The sequence below is a fragment of the Cornus florida genome, unplaced genomic scaffold, assembly GCF_030987335.1.
Source record: "Cornus florida cultivar Cherokee Brave unplaced genomic scaffold, ASM3098733v1 CherokeeBrave_3.0.0_Hap2_Chr09, whole genome shotgun sequence".
NCBI classification, from domain to species: Eukaryota; Viridiplantae; Streptophyta; class Magnoliopsida; order Cornales; family Cornaceae; genus Cornus; species Cornus florida.
In genome coordinates, this window is record NW_026775579.1 from 53,212,484 (window position 1) to 53,237,960 (window position 25,477).

The following is a 25,477-nucleotide window of genomic DNA, read 5'->3' on the forward strand; positions in this document are numbered from 1 at the left end:
GAAATGACGCCTTATAAAAAAGTTTATGGCCAATGCTGCTTCCTTCTTCTTTTTATTTTTATTTTTATTTTTGAGAGTTGTTATCTAAAAAGCACGTATATAGATACGGGATACAAATACGATATAATACGAACACGAAGATATTATAAATCTCAAAAAATAGGATATGAGTACGGCAGGATACGAGAATAAAAAATTAATAAATTTTATTTTATATATATATAAAATTAATTTTTTGATTAATTTTTAAAAAAATATTATGAATCTAAATGCAATCATTAATATAACATAGAAGTTCATTTTACAAAACATAAAACAGATATCTCTAGTCATCACTTAATAGTATTTAAACTTTTCTTAACAATCATACTATATTATTATTGTTGAAAAAGTTACATTTTAATGTTCAAACTTGTTAACAATGTGTTATGAAGTGTCTGAAAAGTGTCGGATACGCAATCACAACACCTGAGAAGTATCTGAGAAGTATCAGATACGTGTTAAGAATTATAATATATATTATAAAATTATGAATACGTTTAAAAAGCATCGGACACGTATTCGTAAGTATCCGTGAATCATCGATATCTCACATATGTTTGATACAAATATATTGAATGTATTGTTCTCCTAAAAGTATCCGTGCTTCCTAGATTACTATTAATAATTTTAAAGCAAAAGAAAACTTCGGAAGGAAGTAAATTTGGATAATGGACTCTTGGAGAATGCTTTGATGAACCACCAACTTATTAATCTTCTCCTTTTGACCCCCTTTCCATGTGACACTGAAAAAGTAATACTTAAACATATAAAGGAGTTGATTGAGATAGACTTGGTGAATTGGTCGGTTGTATTGAAAATTGGCAAATTTCATACTAATATATAAATATAATTTCCCCCTTTATATCTACTAAGAATTGTCAAAGTACTAGTATTATTTATTAGAAATAGTGTAACTTAATTTAAATAGTACTATATGATGGGCAAATTTTTTTAAAAAAAAAATAAAAGAAAATCCTTTTAACTTTCTCATATTTGCAAATGATCCTCTAGATTATCATTTGGCTAATAATTACCCCTGTGCTATCATAAACCAAGTAAATTGCCCTCTACCATTAATTTTCATTTAAAAAGAAAGAAAAAAAAAGAAAAGATGGAAAGGGTTGTATATATTTGACCACTATGCCATTTTCTCATAACCTAATTAATCTTCTATAAAAATACAGAGTAACTCATTTTTTGAATTCAAGGAAGGGAAAATGAGCTGGGTTATTTTAATTGCGGCAGATCGATCCTAGGGTTTGAACTCAATTGTTTATGTATTTTCATTTTAAGGATAATTATGTAATTTTATCAAGTTGAATGATACATGAATGCCAATAGGAAGGCTTCAATGCTTAATTGATTGCAATTTGATCATGCCAAGTTAATAAATGTGTCCTTACATGAAACACCATTAGAACATGACGCATATACCCTTTAAATTCCTACATGTATCTACTTTCTTTTTTTTCTTTTTTAGTGGTCTGTGTCAGTTTATTAAGCCACTACCCAAATACATATCTTGGTCATCTTTTTGATAGTCCTTTGATTCTATCGAGTTCATCTTCTTGATTTGACCTTCTTTCCAATATTGTTCCTCACTACTATCTAAGTACACTTTACGAAGGAAAGCATCTACATATATATATATATATATATATATATATATATATATATATAGCTCTTATACAATGATGGTACCTTGCATGAAACACAGTACACACACACACACATATATATATAGCCTTTTTGTAGATCATATTATTTTGTTTTTGCTTACATTTTGGTTTGCAAACACTGAAACATATCACATGCCACTTTTTAGAGAGTGGCGTTGGAGACGGCGATTTTTTCGGCCGCCAAAGCCGGTGGTTACACGGCCGGTGTTGGCCACTATAAATGTATATATATATTTGTTTGATGATTGATGTAATGTGTTGGGCACCAAAAGAACGAAAAATGACTATTACTCGACTTTATTGTCCCCCACATTTTAATCAATGACTGTGTAGTTGAACTATTGAGTGAGGATACGATTAATTGCCGGTGGTTAAACATTAGGTTTTTATCTAATCTAGTAATTGTTCCTCCAATTAATGAGGACACTAGATATAATAAATTCACATAATCTTGGGCAATCTTCTTCTCCTTCTTTATTTTATTTTATTTTATTTTTCGGTCGGAAAGTAATGCATGTTATAGTTGGGAACAAGGACAGATCTAAGGGTGGACGAGGCTGGGCTTCAGCCCACCCTATTTTTTACTATATTACTTTAAGCCCACCCAAAAAAAGAAAAAAAAAAAAATAAAAAAAAATAAAAAAATAGTAATGATAGTACAGTTCAAAGTTAGTCCAGTCCAAAATTAGCCCACCCCATTCAGAAAGGCTGGATCCGCCCTTGATTGGGAAAGTTAATTTCCTAAACAATTGATTTAATATTATATTTGGTTGTATGAAATTAATCATTTCTGAAGGTGAGAACCGGAAAAACTTAAAACATAATATTAATAGAAAATTAGAAGAAAAAAAAAAAAGAATAGAAAAAAATAATGTGTGCCACCAATACTCTCTTTCTCTTTTATATATATATATATATACATGTTATATGCAGATTGATGTACTAGTGGTTAATGATTTTACTGTTGTATTAGTCATCTGCGTATCTCTCTTGCACTAATTCCGGCAATGATTATGATAATGTTTACTACTCCGTTCGTCCCACAAAGAGTGTCATGTATTAGAATCCATGACTCTTTTTGGAACAGAGGGAGTAATAAATAAATAATAAATAAGGGACAGTGCCAAAATCTTGAGGCAGATCAAAACAGATTGCCTTGTCACGTCACATTGCACTGCTATTTATAACATTCCTTATGTGGTGTCATGTAAGCACATTAGCTATACATCAGTGTTCATTGAAACTCTTAATTTGTCTTGATAACCGAAAAAAAAAAAAATGAAGAATTTTAAAGAAAAGTGTGATTATCAATTGGTCAAGGACACCACATAGTAAATATGTCCGAGATACTGATGAGGATGCAAGCGTAAGGGTCAAGCCCTTTCGCCCCGCCATGGCAAGCCCTTAATTCAATCTTTCATGTCTGGAAAACCCTTGTTTTCACCTTAGAGCTCCCGAGCAATGACGCTTTGTGTGCTAATGCCAGTATTCTTTGGAATAGCTCCTTAAGGTTGAAGCGAATGATGTCCAATGCATTGCTGTTTATTCATGCGAAGTTATTGGTGTTAATAATCATGTACTTCAAAAATTTGCGAGGTTAGAGAGCTTTGAAAACGAGAGTGTAAATTAAATATGTGTATAAATACGTAAGTATATAATACTACTTAACAATTTAAACTTTTAAATAAATGAGTAAGTGTTCACCCGTTACACCGACGCGCCCCGAGCTGTGCTTCAAGTGAGAGCTATTAGCAGGCCCCATCCGGCGCCCTTAATGGCTCCCCAAATGTTTTTATGAGGTAAAATTGACACCCATAGCGTCAGATTGGTGAATAGCACTTTAGATCAATTCCAATAAGGTCTCTTTACATCAAATGAAAGTAAAAAATACATCCATTGTCCAACCATCGTTCTTATCTTGTACAAGTTCTCTATAGAACACTATGAATAGTGGCGGAAAGACCATAACTGAAGAAGAAAACTTCCAAATTTATGTGGCAAATAAAACTATGAGATATTAGATTTAGAGATGTACGTGGAGAGAGATTGTTTTCATATCTTAAAGAACAATGTCATCTATATCGACAATGGAATAATTTTACCATTGCACCAATGCTACAAATATTCTACCAAAATAAAGTGAACTTATAGTACAATAAAAAAAGTTGATAAATTTATTTTGGTGAAGTGTTTGTAGTCGTCTGTTACACCACGTCACCGTTGCAATGAATAATTTCTCCAAGACTTGCCCTCACTATTCATCGTCATTATCATAATCATTACCTTTATCCATACAAATGAGATCGGCCACATGATTTCTCCTTCTTCATTATTTTCTATCATAAATCATGTCTTCTACTAGATTTTTTTTTTTAAAATCACTTATTATTACTTTTTTTTCTTTTTATACAAATCATTCTTCTTCTCTTCCTCTCCTCACAAGTTATGTGTGATACCATACAAGTTTACTATCTTATTTTATTGCCAATAGACTCCATGCCTAATTTCTCCGTAATCGTTTGATTATTAATCGGTAAACGAGCAACAAATCCTCTCAAATTATTCCAATGTTATATAATATCTCCCTGAACTATTTTTTGAAGTTACTTGCCCTTTTGAACTATCAAAAGTAAGCAAAATGCCTCTTTAAAGGCCATTGGGAGATAGTCTCCGACCAACTGAAGAGCACAATTACTAATTTACCCTTACTTTTTAATTTATTAAAAAAAATCAAAATATATACTATCATGAAATGACCACTTTGCCCCTATCTTCTTTCCCCTTTCATTTTTTTTTTTTTTTTTCTTTGCGTTTTCTTTTCATCTCTCTCTCTCTCTCTCTCACTTCCTTCTGCCGCTACCCACCATTGCCACCACCCCCTCCTCTCTCTTCTCCACTGATGTCTGTGTGCGCTGATTCCTGGTGTGATAGCAAAATGGACTGTACTCTATATGCCGGCAATCAATAAATAAGATTGATCTCAATCTATATGTATAATAAGGACGATTTTTATTGTATATATCTATCTTCAATGTGTCTCTCTTTTTTTTATTACAGAGACGAAACTCGATCTTCAATATCTCATAGTTTCGTTCTGGTCTAATGTCATGATTTTCCTGGCTTCTTTGTACAATTTAACTGTATCTTTATCAATGTACGTTTAAGTACCATAACATTCCAATTGATTGAGCAATTTGAAGTTGGTGGAAAGGTTTTATTTATTTATTATTATTATTATTTTTTGTTCAGTTAATTTGTGGACAAATTAACTGACAATCATGTCATCAGTGTCAATCAAATGTAATCTATGTTAGAATATATATATAGAATGGTCATCAGTGTCAACCCATTCCCACCGGAACAACATCGACGTCCTCACTCCTCTCCTCCACTTCACCGACGCCGATCACACCAGGAATCAGCGCACGCAGACATCACCGGCATCCATCACTCCGCAGGAAAGAGAAGGGAGAGAGAGAGATAAGAGGGTTGCACCAGATTAGCATTTTCCTTTTCCTATTGGGCGGTGGAGATGATGGGTGGCGACATCAGTGGAGAAGAGAGAGGAGGGGGTGGTGGCAATGGTGGGTGGCGGCAGAAGGAAGTGAGAGAGAGAGAGATCAAAAGAAAACGCAGAAAAATAAAAAAATAAAAAAATAAAATTGAATGGGGACAAAATATAGGAGCAAAGTGGTCATTTCATAATAGCATATATTTTGATTTTTTATAATAAATTAAAAAATAAGAGTAAATTAGTAATTGTACTCTTCAGTTGGTCGGAAACTGGTAAGGGGGCTTTTTGTTTATTTTTGATGGTTAAGGTGGCAATTTGTTTTAAAAAATAGTTTAAAGAGGCATTTCGTAACAATGGAATAGTTTGAGGGTTTTATTTATTTATTTTTATTTATTTATTTATTTATTTTTAATCTTACCTTTTGTTTTAGCTTTTCTGATGGAATACGAGGAGAGATAAAGAAAAGAAAATAAAATAAAAAATAGGATTTTTAATAAGGATAGGAAAGTGGAGGAAAAACAAGAGTAGATGAAATTTTATTATTTCCAGATCACTATCTTGAATATAGGATCACTTAAATCATAGAGAACCTAGAGTCTAAAAATATAAAATGAGTTAAATATTTAGGAGCCCATTATTTTATACACACTATTTGTTGGAACTAAGAGACTGTCTAAGGTTTCAGCTGGCTCTGAAAAGAGTCCTCAGAACTACTAAAGCACAAGAAGACGAATATTAATTCTTTGTTCTTTTGCACATTTTAAGCTACTTAATTATTATAGAAGGGGAAGAAGATGAATATTAATTCTTTGTTCTTTGGCACATTTTAAGCTACTTAATTATTATAGAAGGGGGACATTACGCAGTGGCTTAGTTGGTAAAACACCCCGCTCTTCGAACGAATATGCTCATGTTTGAGTCCCCTCTGTCCCTAATTTGCCTGATACCCAAAAAAAAAAAATTATTATAGAAGTTTATGGTTTTTAATTTATTTTAGAACTTTTTAAAATTATGGTGGTGGATAAACCGCAATTTACATGTAAGAAAACACATAAGTTTCAACATCTATTGGCTCAAGAAAGGGAAGTGGAATTTTGACAAAAGAAAGATGGTAAATGGCACAAATCAGTCAAAGTAGCAAGATAAAAGTAGTGTGATGCATGTTTGTTCCCCATTAACATATTTGGTTTTAGCAGTAATCAAATGGGGACTAGTTTGTAGATAGGTTTCAGTCCATATTCAATATTTTTGAAGCAAAGCTTCCTTGAATTACATTTGTTACAGTCCAAAATTTATGGCCTGACACTATTTTATTTGGAAGGAAACAGAAAAAGTGATTTTTTAATTTGATTATTTGTTTTTTGTTGGGTAATGTTAGGTGTTAGTAGGTGTATATTATCATTCAAGTTCTCAAAATGACTTACCTATCTCACTTGAGGTTGCCTTCATCCATTAAGTTGTTGGAGGGTCCATTCCTTGGTGTACTAGTAAAATGTTTGAGCTATTACAGACTCTTTATAAAAAAAAATTCAGTTTTATCATATTTTAAAATTAAGCATAAAAGAAGTTCTTGCATGCTTTTATTTTGGGTAAATTCAATTTATCTTTCTTGAAGTTTGTCAATATTCCACATAGATCCTTTCTACGTTTCATAATTTCACTTACCTTCTCTGATGTTTTGGTTTATGTAACGAATTCTCCCCATCTAACCATTTTGCCCTTCTAAAGCCTGAAATGACAGCAAACATTTCATGAGCAAAACGGTAAAAAAGTCACTGACAGGGGAGGTAAGTGTGATTGCGAAATGTAGAGTGGGTGTATGTGAAATATTGACAAATCTCAGGGGAGGTAGTGGAATTTACCCTTTTATTTTCCAAAGTTCAAGTAAACATGCATGTCTCACCCCGCAATATTCACAATATTACCCCTAACACTAACAGGACTTAGACACAATCTCACTTTGAAGGTGAGTTATCATATCATTTGGTCTAAGGCCCGTTAGTATGTCTTGGATGCTTAGATTGCCAAGGGAGAAACCCCATTTTTCACTCTAAAATGGTCAAAATAAGAATAATTTCTTATTAGAAACTCAAAAAAAGTCATTAAATTTTATCTTCTAGTAAACAAAAATAAAGCACCATAGCTTTCTCAAGAATTCTCTTTAAGCTTCTTTCCACGCAACACCACCATGGATCATCTGTAGATTATATGGACCCTACACCATAAGACCCAATGGCCCCCATTGTTTTGAGCCTACTTCACCAGTTGCTACATAATACTCATCAAGCAATGAACCCTAAACAACATTGATTCATGACCATGCATTAAGTATCTTTCTTTTCTCTATTTATGAATAAAAGTTAAAAAAGATATTGAGGAACAGCATCAATGTCACACTGCACTCAATTAACAATAATTCATCACAATTTAATCTGTTGTTGTTGTTAAAGAATATAAAGCTAGATGACCAGCATTGCCAATTTGTACAGTTCTCGAGTGATTTAGAGTGGGTGGAATTGAAACTTCCCACAAAGAACTAAATTCTTATGACTAATTATGTCCCACTTGAGAGAGGACATGCTTACCCCATCAATGCCTAGCAAATCTCTGGAACTATATCTTCAAAACACACACACACACAACACACACACTATTATCTAATAAGTGATTATGGGGGGCTAAATGCTGATGAGCTGAATTTTGAGCTTTGTGGGGGCATGCCACTACCGCAGAGTCAACTAGCCGAGGAGGGAAAGATCGGCAAAAACGCGGTGCCGAGGAAATGAAGGATGGTGTTATAAATAGGAGGCAAAATAAGCCACCTTTGGCTGTCTCAGAATCAACAAATTAAGAAGCCTTTAGGAAGTGAGGGCTAGCTTTTGGTTTTGATACTTCTACAGTTCAGTTTGGTCCAACAAAAAGCAAGCTATATTATTTTGAGGAAGTCTATAGAGTATAGATAGTAGATACACATATTTATATATCAAGGGGGAGAGAGAGAGAGAGAGAGAGGGAGGGAAGACAGGGAAAGGAAAAGATGGATAGAGAAGGGACAAGAAAGGATTTCAAAGTAGAATCTGTGTCTAGTTGTGTGGAGGAGATCTCTGTAGATTGGAGAGGCAGACCCTGCAAGCCTAGCAAGCATGGTGGAATGACTGCAGCTGTTTTTGTCCTTGGTCTCTCTCTCTCTCTCTCTCTCTCTCTATCTATCTATCTATATCTATCATAATTTATTCATGTTCACCATTTTCATATGGACTTCAAATGCGTCTAGTTTGAATTTCCAACTTCAAAATAGCATGCTTCTATGCTCTTAGTTTTGTTCTTCAATTTCATATAATGAGCTTGTTTTCCATGGCTAGAACTTCTCAATCTCTCTACACTAGTCTGGCAGACTGAGCCACTGTTTTGTGATGCATGGATTCAATCAAAAGGATCCATTGAATCATTCCTTCATTTTGTAATACTAATTTTCTATTAGTGAAGTGGGGGACTATTATAGAAAGATTTCTTAATGGAATCAATGGAATAGAGTCTAGAATTTTGTGTTTTATAGATAATTGTCTTAGTGGGTGCTCATATCAATTCTTTAAATTTAAAATTATGTATTCTGAAAGTTTTACTTTTTGTGGTGGTTGGTGATGTTTCAGGCCTCCAGGCTTTTGAGATGATGGCAATTGCAGCTGTTGGGAACAACCTCATAACCTATGTATTCAATGACATGCACTTTCCTTTGTCAAAGTCTGCTAACATAGTAACAAACTTTATAGGGACTGTTTTTCTCCTTTCCCTCCTTGGTGGGTTCCTGTCAGATTCTTATCTTGGCAGCTTCTGGACCATGTTGATCTTTGGTTTTGTGGAGCTTTTTGTAAGTCTCTCTCTGTATGAGTGTGTGTATGTGACATCTTTGTCCCTTTCCTATGTGCTTCTTAATTTGTAAATTCAAATTTTTGTCTCTTTGACATCTTAGTTCATAAATATTAACTTCTGCATGCTTAATCTACAAAAGTTTCAGAGAAGAGTTAAATTTGACATACCTAAAGGGGATGCATGCTTTATGATGGTTTTTGTTATGGACCCATTGATTACAAACAGGGTCCCTCCTGTGTGGAGGAGGGGACCTTGTGCCCCTCATGTGTACCAAAACAGAGCCGTTTCAATGCACATGCACAGAGCCCAACACGGACTGTGTTGAGGCTCTGCACAACCCACGTTGAGCTCCGTACTGTACATCAAAAAGGCACTATTTCAGTGCACACGATAGACACTAGATCACCTCCTTTCTATTGATTACCTGCACCATAATTAAGTTTAGTAGATCATAAAAACATAATTATAATTGATAAATGAGTAAAAGGGTAGAAAAAGAAAGAGATGGATATTATTTCACGTAATCGAGTTTTGGATGAGAGATGGCATATATTTCTTAACATACTACGGTTTTGGTATTATAGGGCTTTATATTGTTGTCTGTCCAAGCCCATCTCCCACAACTGAAGCCACCCCAATGCAACATGGTGGCCAACAAAGGGCAATGTTTGGAAGCAGAAGGATACAAAGCTTCGATATTCTTTGTAGCACTCTACTTGGTGGCTCTAGGAAGTGGGTGTCTAAAGCCTAACATAATCTCTCATGGTGCTGACCAATTCAGAAAAGATGACTCTAAGCAATCGAAGATACTCTCTACATACTTCAACTGTGCCTACTTCGCCTTCTGCACCGGTGAGCTTGTTGCACTCACTGTTCTTGTCTGGGTGCAAACACACTCGGGGATGGACGTCGGATTTGGAGTCTCTGCAGCTGCCATGGCAGTGGGATTGATCAGCTTGATTTCTGGTACTTTTGTTTACAGAAACAAACCGCCTCACGGAAGCATCTTCACGCCAATTGCACAAGTAATTTCGGTTTCCATTATCATGTAGTGTTGAGAACTTTATAGGTTCTCTTTTTCTTTCATTTAGGAGACTTTTTAGTAGCCTTTTCTTTCTCTGGACTGTTATTATCCAGGTTTGTTGAGCAACATAGTTTTCTAACCATTTTATTAGGGTATTAAACTCACACAAAGGTAAAACCAGAAAGTTCTTGTTGCTTCTACTTTATTTAGTTTACAAGTTGAAGTACTTTCTCCACACACACACACACATACACACACACACACACACATGCTTGTGCTAATATTTTAAGTGTTCTTCTCTTTTTGCTTTTTAATCTTTTTAATAATGTGACCTAGATTTTGTGGTAATTTTTCATTTAGTCTTTTATTGGTTTGTTTATAATAAGACAATTGAAAAAGTGTTTTTTCTATATTTTCTTTAGTGTTAGACTTTATCATTCAGCTAATAAGTAAATAATTCTGCAAACTTTTGGTGAATAAAAATCAGGAATATTATTAATATAAGATTTTCTTTATATAGTAAGATTACAATGGTTTCAGATGATTCCTGCTTTTATTTAATGTTTAATTAGTACTTTATTTCTTCAAACAGTGAAATTTGTCTCTGTTATATCAATATTTCAGTCAGCTTTTACTTTCTTTTTAACCCTTTTTTTTTTGTCAGAAAAGAAAACAGCATTATTATCTCATTTCAGTTCCTCTTTTTTTCCCCTCCTTATTGAAGGTTTTTGTAGCTGCAATTACAAAGAGAAAGCAGATTTGTCCTTCAAATTCAGAGATGCTTCATGGAAGCCAAAATATCGTGCAAGAACGTGCCACGTCAGTAAATGTCACCAATCTCTTTCATACAGAAAGGTTCAGGTGGGGTGGAACTTTTGACAATTGTATTTCTAAAGTTTCAAACAATATAAATCTAATAAATCAACAAAGATGACTACACACACACACACACACACACACACACACCCCTAAAATCTGTATTCTGTAAGTACTGTATTGAAAGATTTGATGTTTATTATATATCCATAACAACTATTATGTTTTAGGTTGATATTACTTGTTCATCTTGCAACTAATTAAAACCATTTACTAATAAACTTGTAGATTTCTGGACAAGGCCTGCATCAAAGTTCAAGATGGAACTCAAATGAGTGAAAGTCCATGGAGACTATGCACTGTGACGCAAGTTGAGCAAGTGAAGATAATCATGTCACTCGTTCCCATCTTCGCGTGCACCATAATCTTCAACACCATTTTAGCTCAGCTCCAAACATTCTCAGTCCAACAAGGAAGCGCCATGAACACGCGCCTCACAAAGAACTTCCAAATCCCACCAGCGTCTCTTCAATCCATCCCTTACCTAATGCTGATATTTGTAGTCCCTCTCTACGAGACTGTTTTCATCCCGATTGCTAGGCGAATCACTGGAAAGGACTCAGGAATCTCGCCTCTACAAAGAGTTGGCATCGGCCTCTTTCTATCGACTTTCTCCATGGTCTCGGCTGCAATGGTAGAGAACAAGAGACGAAACTTATCTCTAAACTTAAACAAGACCCTGTCCATATTCTGGATCGCGCCACAGTTTCTCATATTCGGCCTCTCAGAGATGTTCACCGCGGTGGGACTTATCGAGTTCTTCTACAAACAATCCTTGGAAGGGATGCAATCTTTTTTGACTGCAATGACTTACTGCTCATACTCATTTGGGTTTTATTTGAGCTCCCTTTTAGTATCTCTAGTGAACAAAATTACCTCAAGCTCTTCTAGGGGTGGATGGCTTAGTGACAATGACCTCAACAAGGACAGACTTGACCTTTTCTATTGGTTGTTAGCTGCACTAAGCCTCATCAACTTCTTCAACTATCTTTTCTGGTCCAGATGGCATTCTTACAACCCATCTCTATTACCCACTCCACCACTTGAGCCCCAAATACAAGATTCAGATAACCACAATTTCAACTCTTCAAAGGGTATTGGATCTGACAATATTATGCCTTGAGTAACATTTTCTCTCTCTAATGATTCCCCCCTGATCACCCTTCACTTGACTTGTGTACTAAAAAAAAAAAAAAACCCTAGAAGAATGATTATCATGATAAACTTAGACCCACTCAGTGCACCTGCTAGGTTGACCACTATAGTGCATATGTGTTTAGTTGGTTCCCTTGTTTTATAATAGTAATTGACTATGTGGATGGACTTATTAGGGTCCCCAAGCTCTTAAGTAGGATCTACAAGGAAGTTAGGCCAAGTCTGATTCAATGAACTCTCATAACTTTCCTTCCTTTTGTACATTTTGGTGGAAACAAGAAAGATGCAAGTGGTGGGGTTGTGCTTTGTGCTTTAATTAGTTAATAGAAGAGTATTTTTAAAGCAACTCTAATCTTTTGAATGTGAATCATGAGTATGAAACATGTTGTTGCTTCTATGCCTTCTATGAATAAAGTCAAAAAAAAAAAAACAATGAAAAGGTTAAAATAAAAAAGCCATAATTTTCTTACTCAGACAATCACTTTCACCTTCACAAGGTGCACGTTGTCTGTTGGAGATGGTAGCTCCCTGTCACTGTCTAACTCCATTACTACCCTCCTATGAATTGTATGGCAGGGAGTGATTTTCATCATAATTTCATTCCATTATGTCTGCTAAAAGTACTGTCATGGTCCCCATTAGCAGCAGTCTTTACCAGCACATGTTGCACTCTGCTACCATCAATTTATCAAAGGACTTTACCGTGGCTCAAGCAAGCATTAAGGTCGTTCACATTGCCTAATGAAGAACAGCTTGTCCAAATGAAAAATGTCTTCATCGTTGCAGCTTGTCCAATATAAAATTGTCTTCCTTCGGACTGTTTCTAAAGTCTCTATGCCAATGCAGTTACCAGGTGACGTTTGTTATTTTTTACTTTAGAAAACATATGTTAATCTTAGGCACTACCTAAAGGGTATAGAAAGTCCCAAAGTGGCCAACAGTATTGGTTTTATTTAGCTCTCGTCACAGACCATATTATCAAATTGAACTTTTCTTTCCCACCGTTTACTAAAGAATACTGTGTGCTCGCTGCATACAGCGGCATACGCCAATTTTTGGGGGGGTCCTCCCACTAGGATTGGGCTTAGTTGATCCATCCCCCACTAGAATTGCTACAAATCAAATTGACATCGATCTTAGTTGATCTATCCCACCAAAACTTGATGTTAGGTGCTCCATCAATTTAACAAGGACTTCACCGATCATATTTAAATATATGAAAATCCTAGCCACATATACTCATTTTAGTATAACAAGATTTACTACCTTGTTTGATAGGGTTAGTGAATACCCTTTTCCCTTCGAAAAATAAGGCACAACATGGTATTACTAAAGCTCTATAGATAATGATCAAAGACACTTATTTGGCATGAACATTATAAATTTCATTTGTTTAGCTATTATATATCATATAATTTGTTTTGAGGTGACCTTGTGAGAATTGTCGGTTGAAAATGTCGTGTGATGGGTGTCTCTCTATTGTGATTTATGTAAAGGTTGTCTAGCAGACTAAAAAAGTTGGATTAAAATTTTAGTTTTGGACATTCTTTTATTGGAAGATCGACAGTAGACTAAAATAGTTAATTGAGGTTTTAAGACTATGAGGTTGGCGATGACACCTTTGAAATAAACAAAGGTAAAGACAAAGGCTCTAAATGCCACAACATAGCAACCAGAAACAGGAAAACACTTTGAGCCAAGATATACAGCAATAGAGCAGCAAATACATGATTTCGAAAGGCTCATAACATTTGGCTCAAGTCATTCCAAATGGAGACTTTAAAAGAAACAGAGGTAACTACTTGTGTTTTAAGGTTCAATTTAGCTCCAAGCAAAAAATGTTACATCAAATACATTGGTACAATCATAGCAGCAGCTACTACAACAAAAATAAAAATAAAAATCAAAGGCGTCCACAGTCATATCTGGTATGGTAACTTGTGTTACTAAAGAAAATGGCCATGAAGACAAGACAAGCAAATTTTATCAGCAGTGATGAGGTTTCCAATAGCGTACCAGTAAGGTAACTCTGTGTTGACAATTGCACCACTCTCTTTCTTCTTTCTTTCAGATATTTATCCATTGCTTCTCCAACTTGGTGCACCATCATCTGCCTCCTCCCACTTTTGATCGGATAAACCACACTCATCTTCTCTGCCAGGCATCTAGCAAGCACAACTGCATCTTCTAAAGCTGCTGAGCCACCCTGTCCCAGGAATGGGCCCATTACATGCATGGCATCACCGGCTACTGTCACTGTTCCTTTACGAAACCTTGCAAGTAGTACGTCCCATGGTGCACGATACCATAAGTGTGTGAGAGACAGTGTTTTCAGGTCACTGTTTTTTACCAATTCTCTTAATTCTGCTGGGAAACCACTTATTGATTCCAAAGCTGTTTGTCTCATGAGCTCTGCATCCCCCCAAACTTTTGCATCTGTCCATGTAAATAATAATAGCCATTAAGAATGTAAGACACAAAACCAATTTACTGACACACAGAACAAATTAGGTAGTAGAAGCCAAACAAAGACTGCACCAGAAGTACCCTTCAGAACAAATGTTTGAGTCATCTAGTAATAAGTTAGTAATAACTTGTTAAATGGTGGTGATTAATTTGGCATTTTGGCCAACTTTTTCTAATTCAAAATTCTTTAAATTCCCAAAATTAATACAAAATGTGCTAAAACAGTCAACTCGATGCATGCATTTCGGGATACACTAAAATTTGAGTCCAATTACCCAATTGCTTGGACTTTTGGCCTCCATGGTTACTATTCATGTATTATACCTTTGGTATCCTGGTGTTTAGCCTTGTTTGGTCATTAGAAGCACTTCCGTTATTGATTTCAGAAAAATGAGCCATTTTTTTTTTTCATTCTTTGAGTAATTGCTCCAAAATGCCATACATGTTACTTACAAAGGAAAAAATATATAAACATAAAAACATGTAAATCTGCATAGTCTAGAGTTTACCCATAAAATTCAATTGCAGAGCTACGAACCAGAAGACTGTCTCATCATTAATTGGGACTCTCCCCACTAAAATGTTCCCTCTCCTCATTCGGACTAACTCATGGGTAAATGAGTGACCATTTTGAAAATGTGTGAAACCTCTCACCGCACATATAGTGAAAAAATTTGCAGGCTTTAGCTCAAGGAAATCCGCAACGACTGACCTAGCTCCATCACATCCAATCAAAACCTGTGATATGGAGAGTAAAAACATAAAACTACAATTTTCTCATTTATATGTATCTTAGCATCATGACCAAATAAAAATTACACTTTCCTTATTATTTTTGTGCATATTTCTGTTAAGAATTCCTTGGTCGCAAATTGAAATGATCGTCTATTGTCTACACTAGATGAATGTGCCTTAATTACCCAAAATCATCTAACTATTCAAATTTAGGAATATGTTAATCTCTAAGGTGTAATCATGAATGGAAATGTTTTCTTTTTTCTTTTTAATTGATTAATTAATTAATTTATAACACGCTCAACCTCCTCTTTGGGAGGTGGAAAAGATTCCACTCAAGCAATGCTTGGTGGTATTGACAAATTAATTTTCTGCAAAGTGCATCCCCAATTACCACATTTTCACGAGCAGACAATATATTTAATAGAGCATAGTGGCTATGTGGAACTAAATTATTTAGAACCAAAAATTGAAATTGAGATAGAGCAACAATACCTTGGCCGTAACAGAACTCCCATCATGAAGTTGAAGAATTGGATAAGAAGTTAGAGGGTCCAATTTTACAGAGACTACTTGGCATCCAAAGCGTATTGTACCAACTGGCAATGCATCTGCTAAGGTCTTGATTAGGTCACTCCGTTTCAAGCAACGAGCTTCGCCACTCCTATCAAAGTTAAAATTTTATTTCATTGATGAGAAGTATCTAACTCATTTATTATTCTCTTTTTTTTTTCCAAATTATGTTCCATGTTCTTTAACTTCTGCTTCATTGTCTTTGTATATATTTTCTGTCATAATTCTATTTTTGGAGTATATATGTACATGTGTTTGTGTATATATATGTATGTACTTCTTGGGTTTAAATTAGAATGCAAAGTTTATGTACTTACCCAAATAATGTTTCGCGTTGCTTACCCTTGTCTTGCCATATATCTTGTATCCTATGCACAAAAACGGGTGTTAGGGAAATACAAAATGATGCTAGGACAAGCAAATGCATGAACGTTCATGTCAATATCTATTTGGCACATGTTATCACTGATTAACCATTTAGTAATAATTTTGAAATTGTGAGGAAAGAATTATACTAATGCTATGTTTGGGAGTACCGAATTCAAGTACGATTGATTGAGTAGAAAAATACCTCTTGTATTTTGTGTGATAAATGCTTATACAATACAAAGTTGAAGGGAACCAACACGCCTGTGGCCTAACGGTACAAAGCTCCTACTTCCCAAAGGGAGGTCAGGAGTTCGGAGGCAGTGTGTATGAGTACCAACTAGAAAAAAAAAAAAAAGTTGAAAGGAAAACTTGATAAAAAAATGTATTAGACCAATCATGTTTATAAACAAAATCAATAAACAATCTATAGTTCATACTATACAATAAGGGTGACTCAGCTAATTTAGTGGTCAAGTTTCTCATATGATTCAAATATAGCAAAATCGAATTACAAACTTGAAGCCCTTAGCATTCTTGTCGCATACTAAGGCCTAATGTTGACAATATTTTGAACTTTTTATATGCGTACTTTATTTTTTGTTTGTGTGTTTTGAATTCTTTAAAATTACCCCTTATCTTCTAAACAGTGGCCTAGCCACGTAGGGATAAGTGGGGGCAGCTGCCGAATTTTTAATTTCATATAGAAAGATTTTTATATTTGTATAATTATCCCACTAAAAGTTGGCATTGCACATATATATATATATATATATATATAATCAATTGACCATTCACGGTATTATTAAAAAACAAAAAGGAATATAATCTTTCCAAAAAATATGATATTTTTTTCTACTTTCCCAAAATATTATATTCTTTTCCACTTTTCTCAAAATTACACAATATTCTTTCACACTTTTGACTTTACTACAAACAAATGCGTTGTTAATTTTTATCACATTTTCAATCTTCAACATTTTTCTTTTGGCGAGTCTTTAATATTTCAAAAATTCACAAAATTCAAACAAACACTACAGTGGAAAACTTACTATATATTTTTTTATCATCTAAATTTACTATTATTATTCTATGAACATTTTGAAAACTCGACTGCGCGTTTTCTGAATATGAAAAATATTCTGAATTTTTACATATATTTAAAAATTGCCCCCACTGAAAGAAATTTCTGGCTACGCGGCTGCTTCTAAACAAACTCAAATGTTTGACTTTGGATTCCAAAATGCAAAAAATTAATAGTTTTTTTGTTTAAAAATAATAATAATCTTAAAAATCCCAAAATCGTGTCCCGGATAAAACAGGAAAAAACAGAGGATGTTGAAGCAAAACCTACAAGTTACTTTTGTAATACAAATGTAGAAAGTGGTTGTTCACAGCTCTGACAATGCAAGCTAATACAATCCCAAAATAAGAAGCATAATCAATGTATGATGTTGGGCGAGATAGAACCACAGCCTTGGTGCTCTAGATGTACCATAATGTGTATGTGTACACTTATATTCATATATACACATATACATATATATATATATATAGAGAGAGAGAGAGAGAGATTAGAGGCATACCCATGCAAAAGAAGAGCTGTTTCTCTGAGCTTAGAGCCCACACCCAGCTGATCGAGAGCAAGCCATCCATTAGGCAAAATGCCAATGGCTGCCCCTGTTGTACGCAAGGTCTCTGATCTCTCCAAAACCACGCTACTAATGCCCTTCCTACAAATTTATCATGTAGTATATACTTAACTAATTAAACTCAAATACGGATAGGATATATATATATTTTATCCTAGCAAAGAAGGGGGACTCTAACACGGCACATTCGCTTAGGACGCTGGATGCATTACAAAATAGGCATCATATAATGCCCAATTATGCATTAAATTCGGATGCTGGATGCGCTACAAATTAGGCATCGGATAATGCCCAATTATGTATTAAATTCTTAATTTAATGTTATTGCACACAATGTAACATACCTTATGTCAAAATTGTAAATATATTTTTAATATAAATGTGTTGCATGAATATTACATTGGTAACTTGGTATTACACATATATTATTACATATGTAATGCAACGTATTGATTGTACTACACAAGATGGTTTAGGAACAGAAAGGATCAAGAATTTTCAAAATTTTCCCTCTACGTGTCATTTAAATGAATCAGGTAAAATTACACCTAGAAATATGCTTTTAGAGGTTATCTAAATTACAAGGTGTTCACTTGTTCGAACAATTACACTAATCTTTTTTTCAAAAGCTAAGGTAAATTACACAGATATCTTTTGAGTTTTGTCATACACCCCTCCTCTTATTTAAAAATTTATATTGTGATAAGAATAATTTAGAGTTGTCAATGTGAATTTTTACATAATTGGTTCGTATGTTCGAAATTCTCACTTCTAATTTGCCAGAATAAAAATAAATAAAATACCAATTTTTGACAAGGTCACTGTAATTTTTTAAATTAAAAAATATATATATATTAGTGCAATTATCATTATGATAAATCTCAAAAGAGCTTAGTGTAATTGATTAAACAATTACTCAACTTGTACCACTTCGACCATCTACACATACTAATTTAATTTTTAAAATTAAAAAAAAAAAAAAAAAAATCAATTTTCAAATAAGAGAGAAATGCTAGTAAAATATGCATTTACGGATTTACCCTTCTCACTGTAAAGGAAACTAATGCCAGGTAGACAATCATGAGGAGGAGGAGATTGAGTGGGAGGAGGAAGTGAACCTGTGAAGGGCAAGTGCGGTGGCAAGGCCACAAATCCCACCGCCAGCTATGACAATCTCATTCTGTTCACCTGCTGCATCCATCCCTCTCTCTATCTTCTCTCTTTAGAAGTATAAGGGATGGGAATTGGCGGAGGAGTGAGGACACATATATGGATAAGCTCGCGGTCGTCTCTATCTTTTAAGTCGTCTTTACAAGGTTGGCTTTGGCAATAAATAATAAACAGTGTCAACTCCAAGTGGGCTATTCGCTGTGCACCCCTCTCCTACATACATACATATATATACACACACACACACACATACATATATATATATACACACACACATGTATGTGTGTGTGTATATATATATATATATATATATGTATGTGTGTGTGTATATATATATATATGAAAATGATATTATTGACTAAAGGCGTCAACTTAAATAGCTATCATTACTATTCTTGTTTGTTTCCATAAAATATTATATTTCTTTTACCTTATCTTTTCAGTTTTCTATAACCCATTTCTTTTTTTTTTTTTTCAATTTGATTTGTACAAAATCTATAGCAAAAACTGCAATGTTTTATATTTTTTCCATGCTTTTCCAAATTTTTTCTTTTTTTAAATTTCTCTTCTAATCTTTGTTTTTTTGGGAGTTAAATAGATTATTAGCTTTGATTATTATAGTAATTAACAAATGCCTATCAAAATAATAGATAAATATTAATGATCAAAAACACAATATGAAGTATCTCAATGGTCATAATAGAGATGCAATTTGAAATATAAAACAAATATACATACACCTGGGATACGGATCCTCTCCTTGGGCATTTCTTTCCTGCTCTCTCCAAAACTAATATGAAGGCTATTATTATAGGACAAAGGATCCTCTCTAGTGCAGGAGAGGTCCTTCATAGAATTCAATGGTTGAGATTACGTCATTATTAGTGGGTCTCATTTATCAATTCAATTTCAACCACTAAATTCTGTACTGGACCTCTCCTACGCTAGAGATGATCCTTGTCCAATATTAAGACACGTCATTTGCCACATCTCCTTTTCGTTCTTTCTCTATCTTGTCAACCTCTAAATCTTAGATAGTAACACCAAATTTTTCTCTTCCCTTTTGCAATAACTTTCATACCCAAATTTTGCTTGCCAGAATCCGTTGGCTTCTTCAACTTGTGCTAAACATAATATATACACACATATATATATAAAATAAATAATAATTAATTCTGAGAAAAAAATAAATAAATAAATAATGAATGGAGTCGACAACAACGATGTTTCCGGTTGAAACCAACAATTGAACTTTTAGGTTTTGCTCAGTTCACTAGGGAATAATCATAAATATATGTTGAGTTAAAAAAAAAAAAAAAAAAATCAGAACAAATTAATAAACCAAGAAATCAATCAAGAAATCCATGAAAATTAATTAAGAAATTAATAAACATAGTTGTTGACTCAATTCATTATTTATTTATTTATTTTATTTCCAAAATTAATCATTTTTTTTTCTTTTATTTATATATGTGTGTATATATTACGTTTAGCACAAGTCGAAGAAGCCGGCAGATTTCGACAAGCAAAATTTGGGTATGAAAGTTACTAAATAGGAAAGAGAAAATTTTAGTCTTAGTATCTAAGATTTACAGAGAGGGAGGAGGGTTGAGAGGAGAGAGAAAGAGGGAAAGGGAGACGTGGCAAATGACGTGTCTTAATATTAGCCTTCAGATTAGTTTTGGAGAAAATAGGAGAGAGATGTCCCAAGAAGAGGATCCGTATCCATATACATGGTTGAAACTTTAATCACCAACAAAGATACTAAACTAAGATAAACTTAAAAAAAGATTACAACTTTTCAAATAGTCAATTACCTTATATTTTAAAATGGGTTCCATTATATTTGACATAGGGATAGCCATATAGATTCGGTGAAGTAGCAGATTTTTATTTGTCGGGCCAAATAGCAGGACTCATACAGAAAATGATTTTCGAGAACAACCTTAAATAATAATAAAATTTCATACTATCGTAATAAACAAAAAAGCCTATGATATTTCAAATTATTTTACAGGTGATATTTCCGATCAATACACCATATATATATATATATATATATATATATATATATATTTTAAATTACTTATTTAGGTAACCTATAAATTGAGAGTTTTCATGAACGTTCATTAGATGATGTACCACATGTAAAATACCTTTAGATATTGCAGACTTTTGTCATAATAAATATAATAAGAGTTAATTGCACGCAAACTTCCTAAGGTTTGATCTATTGACAACCAAATGGAACAATGACAACTCCCAAGTTTGATAAAGTTAACAAAAAACCACCTAATCACCCCTTTCTACACCTGACACTCAATAAAATGACCTAAATACCCTTTAATTAATCAACAACTATATTTAAATTATGAAACGAGTTGAATGCTCTTACTTACTAATTTAAGGGGTAAGTGCAGAAAACATCACTTAAGTATACTCTGAGAAGCACTATTACCCCCAATTTCAAAAAGTGTGCAATAAACATCCCTAATCTTTTAAAATTATGCAAAATTACACTTCTGTTAGAAATCTGACATAAATTGTTGCTGGAATACCCATTTTGCCCTTTTAGTCTTCCAAAAATACCCATCTTTCTCTCTCTACTCTCTGTGATTTAGTCGTTGGTGTTTCCTCTTTTTTCTCCACCACTGACTCTTTCTTCCATCACCGCCAGCTCCTCCCACCACCGCCTTCTTCTTCTTCAACCACTGCTTGATGGATCAATGGAAGCCATGGTTAGCGTGAGCCAGATCCAATTTTACGAACTCTCTTCTCTCTTTCCCTCATCTTCCCAGATTATATCGCAAAACAGGAATCTTGGAAAGCGCGATTGGTCTCACATAGTGAAGTGAAATGGTTTTACTAACCCAATCTGTCACAACCCATCTTCTACCTTCAGTCATCACCACTGCCCACTTTTCCAGACCATCACTTTCTCTTTTACTAAACCCACCATCACAACCCAATTCAGCCCTTCAAAGCCATACCCATTTTGCAAATCGTTGGTACAATCTCTCAAATGTTCAGTTTCTATCATTTCAGAGCCTACCCAGTAGAAGTCGACTAGCAATGATAAACCATTCCAAGCTAAGGGCTAAGGTTTCAAGAATAATCATGGAGTTGTCCTCTGTGGCCACTCTTTCTACGTTGACGCAAGATGGTTAGCCTCTTGGTATCGTTGTCCGCTTTGCAGTGCACCATTCAAGGTAACATTAACAAACTAGAGCTTTCTGCCATCACTGCCGCTGCATCGCCGAGCCCTTCCTTGTTCGCGGGACGCCGATTCCACCGGTCGAGCTCTCCACCGAGTCATCCACGGCCAATCTCTCCATAGCCGAGCCATCTTCTCACCATTGTCCGTCTTCTCTACCATCGCTCCATCAAATCCGAGCTCGCCGCCGCCTCTATCATCAAAGCCGAGCTGGCCGTCGCTTACAGCTGAACTTCTCTTTACCCACCAGTGCCGTGACGCATGGGGTTTCTGGCTCTCGCCGAAGCCGGCGATCAAGACTGTCAGAGGTGAAAACAGCGGGTTTGAAACTCTGAGACACGATGCTTCATATTTCGGCGGCGGGAGCTATTACCGAATTTCCCTAGCTCGATATTTGCAGAGTGTAGCTTCCGGCCAGCACCCATCGCCTCAGTCCTTATCTTTTTCATCGTCTGGCTCGTCCTCCTCCCCTAGCTCCCTGAGTTCATGGTTGCCTTCGCCATTGTCTCCCGTATCAACGTCACAGCCTCCGAGGTCACCACTATCACTGTTTATTATCATTTTTGGTCTTTTTACAAAATTTTATATATTTTTATATTTTATAAAATTGTTGACTAAGGGTACTTTAGTTAAGTTTGGTTTTAAATGTGCTAGAGAGACTTGATTACACCAAATTGAAACCTAAGGGGTGTTTTTTGCACGAGAGGGGTGTGATATGCACTGTAAGTATACTTGAGGAGTGCTTTTTGCACTTGACCCTAATTTTAATGGAAGGTACCAAAAAATTAAATTTTAATCTCTCTCACTAGGGCTGCATGTAATGACCCAAACCAAGGGTCCGAATCGCTAACCGGGTCCTTAACCAAGCCTGAGGACACACTAGGGGTAAAATAGTCATTCTACAATGTGAGAGGGTAATCCATCCTTAAACCAATCAAATGGGGTTTTAAATAGTTATTCTTAATCATTTCATGACACTCAGTGAAGTTCTACGACCATCGGTTATGAATTCCCAAAGGTACCCTTACCCGGTTTAAGGAAAATTCTGATACTGTTCCACTAAAATGACCATAACTCTCAACATGAATGGAATTTGAGGATGAAGTTGGTCTCATTGGAAAGCTAACTTAAAATTCTTTAAAATGGGCTCAAGAATGACCCTATTTGGGTTCCGAACGATGAAGTTATGACCGTCCGAAGTCAAACGTTCCAAGCTGTCAACTAAGGAAGTCAGAATAGTGCACTGGGGGACTTGAACAGGTTTAAGGACCTTGAACCGGTTCAAGATGGGTAGTATGCCCATTCTCGAACCAAAGACCCCCTCTTGAACCGGTTCAATGGGGCTGAACCGGTTCAAGATGCCCAGAACCTCCAAAATGCCCCAAACAGTCTAAAATTGTGATCCTTAGCACCTTGGCTCAACCTTGGTCCCTTAGTGACCTAATTTAAAGCCCAAACCGGTCCCAAATCTTCATTTAATGATGAAACTAAAATTACCAATTGGTTCTAAAATCGAATAAGACCATACACGAGTCTGATGCATCATTAAAATTAAGCAAAAACCGTCATACATTAAAAATATGGCCTTAGGCCTTATATAGGTATTGAAATCATGACGAGACCACAAAATACAATTAAATGGTCTCAAGACCAATTCCAATTATGTAGGTGATACAAAATGATCCTTATAAATTTTTACAACAAAAGGGTTAATATACACATTAAGCACAAAAGTGATTAAGTCCATCAACTCGGCTAATCTGGTGGTGGATTGTCGTCCGCCACTTCTTTGCCATGACCTAAAAAATGTTAATAATAAAGGGGTGAGCATAAGCTCAGTAGGAAGTGTCTAAGACACACTTCTTATGACCCTGTGAGTCTATGTATAGAATAGAAAACAAGAGAACGGGATTATACTATGCCGGGGAGGTAAACTATAACCACAACATCCAATATAACACAAATGTCATCCAAGTCTCAAATGCACCATGTATGCCAATGAAGTGCAATGCCATGCTCATGTCGCTCCCCATTTCTGAAACATTTCCGTTTCAACTTCTAAATCGTTAGTGTAATCCGAACCAAGGCACCTCCAAGGCATCACGAGGGAGGATTGGGTAACTATCCACGACCACAGGGCACCTCCAAGGTGTCGCATCTGGCCTAGTTAGTTCAACCATACTAGAGTCTCTCTCTAACCCCCTCTAGATCACACTAACACCACGGACCACTAGGCGCCTCCTAGGCGTCCGGGTTTTCATAAACACTTTCGAAAACTTTTTCCCCAAAAACAATTTCATTCGTTTAAAACACTTTTTCCCCTTTCTTTCCCAATGAAATGCATGAATGCATCACACCTTATACAATCATGCCGATATACATAATTTCCATACTATACAGGTTAACAACCACATACAACAAGTCTTAAGGGAAATCTCAACAAAATAAATAACATACTTCCATATTGTAAAAAAAATCTAGCATTTTCCACACCATAAGCAAGTAATATCATCAATTAAGCGTGTTTTTATAATTTTAATTAACACATAGTCACATGTTTCACAAAATTTCTATAGCATACTTCATACTTTCAAACATGAAATTTAGCACCAAAGGTACAAGAGCACCAATTAATCATCAATTAGGCATGCTTCATCACCATCTATACCAAGTAACACATGGTCACAACTTTGGTACAACACATATACAATATATCATGAAATTGTTTTACAAAATTAAGCATGCTAACCACAATTTTAAGAAGATAAATTCACAAAAGTCTAAGAAAATGTAAATAAGAAACCCCTACCTCCAATTAAGCAAAATTCCCCAATTTCACCTAAAACCCTAGGATTTAGAGATTTCCCAAATTGGTGGCCAAATGGAGATTGGCTCCAATCAAATTATAAACCTCATCGTGCCCTTCGAATAGCCGCAAACAGCTTTTAAAAATTCCAAGTGATGAGGGAGGAATCAAGATTTGAAGTTTGAAGTAAAAAGAAAAGAAAAATGGAAGCATGAGAGAGAGTGAGAAAGACCAGCAGGGGTGAGAGAAAAATGGTGAGAAATGAGACCAAAATGTGGTCTCTAATTCTCTTTAAAGGCTAAGGTGGGTCCCACCAATTTCTTATTTTATTTTCC

At 35.0% G+C, this 25,477-nt stretch overlaps 2 protein-coding genes across 2 annotated transcripts; one reads left to right on the forward strand and one right to left on the reverse strand.

Annotated features, from left to right (window-relative positions):
• The first annotated feature begins 7,748 nt into the window (after positions 1 to 7,748).
• LOC132273946 (protein NRT1/ PTR FAMILY 4.4-like) lies at positions 7,749 to 12,599 on the forward strand. The gene is made up of 5 exons (XM_059775065.1): positions 7,749 to 8,411; positions 8,886 to 9,103; positions 9,690 to 10,130; positions 10,854 to 10,990; positions 11,234 to 12,599. The coding sequence occupies exons 1-5, from the start codon at positions 8,273 to 8,275 to the stop codon at positions 12,126 to 12,128; spliced, it is 1,830 nt and encodes a 609-aa protein (XP_059631048.1). The 5' UTR covers positions 7,749 to 8,272; the 3' UTR covers positions 12,129 to 12,599.
• A 1,339-nt stretch (positions 12,600 to 13,938) lies between these two features.
• Positions 13,939 to 19,315, reverse strand: LOC132273947 (monooxygenase 1-like). The gene is made up of 6 exons (XM_059775066.1): positions 19,071 to 19,315; positions 17,887 to 18,033; positions 16,252 to 16,302; positions 15,857 to 16,025; positions 15,136 to 15,364; positions 13,939 to 14,596 (listed from the first exon to the last, which is right to left on the reverse strand). The coding sequence occupies exons 1-6, from the start codon at positions 19,151 to 19,153 to the stop codon at positions 14,064 to 14,066; spliced, it is 1,212 nt and encodes a 403-aa protein (XP_059631049.1). The 5' UTR covers positions 19,154 to 19,315; the 3' UTR covers positions 13,939 to 14,063.
• Between the last annotated feature and the right edge of the window lie 6,162 nt (positions 19,316 to 25,477).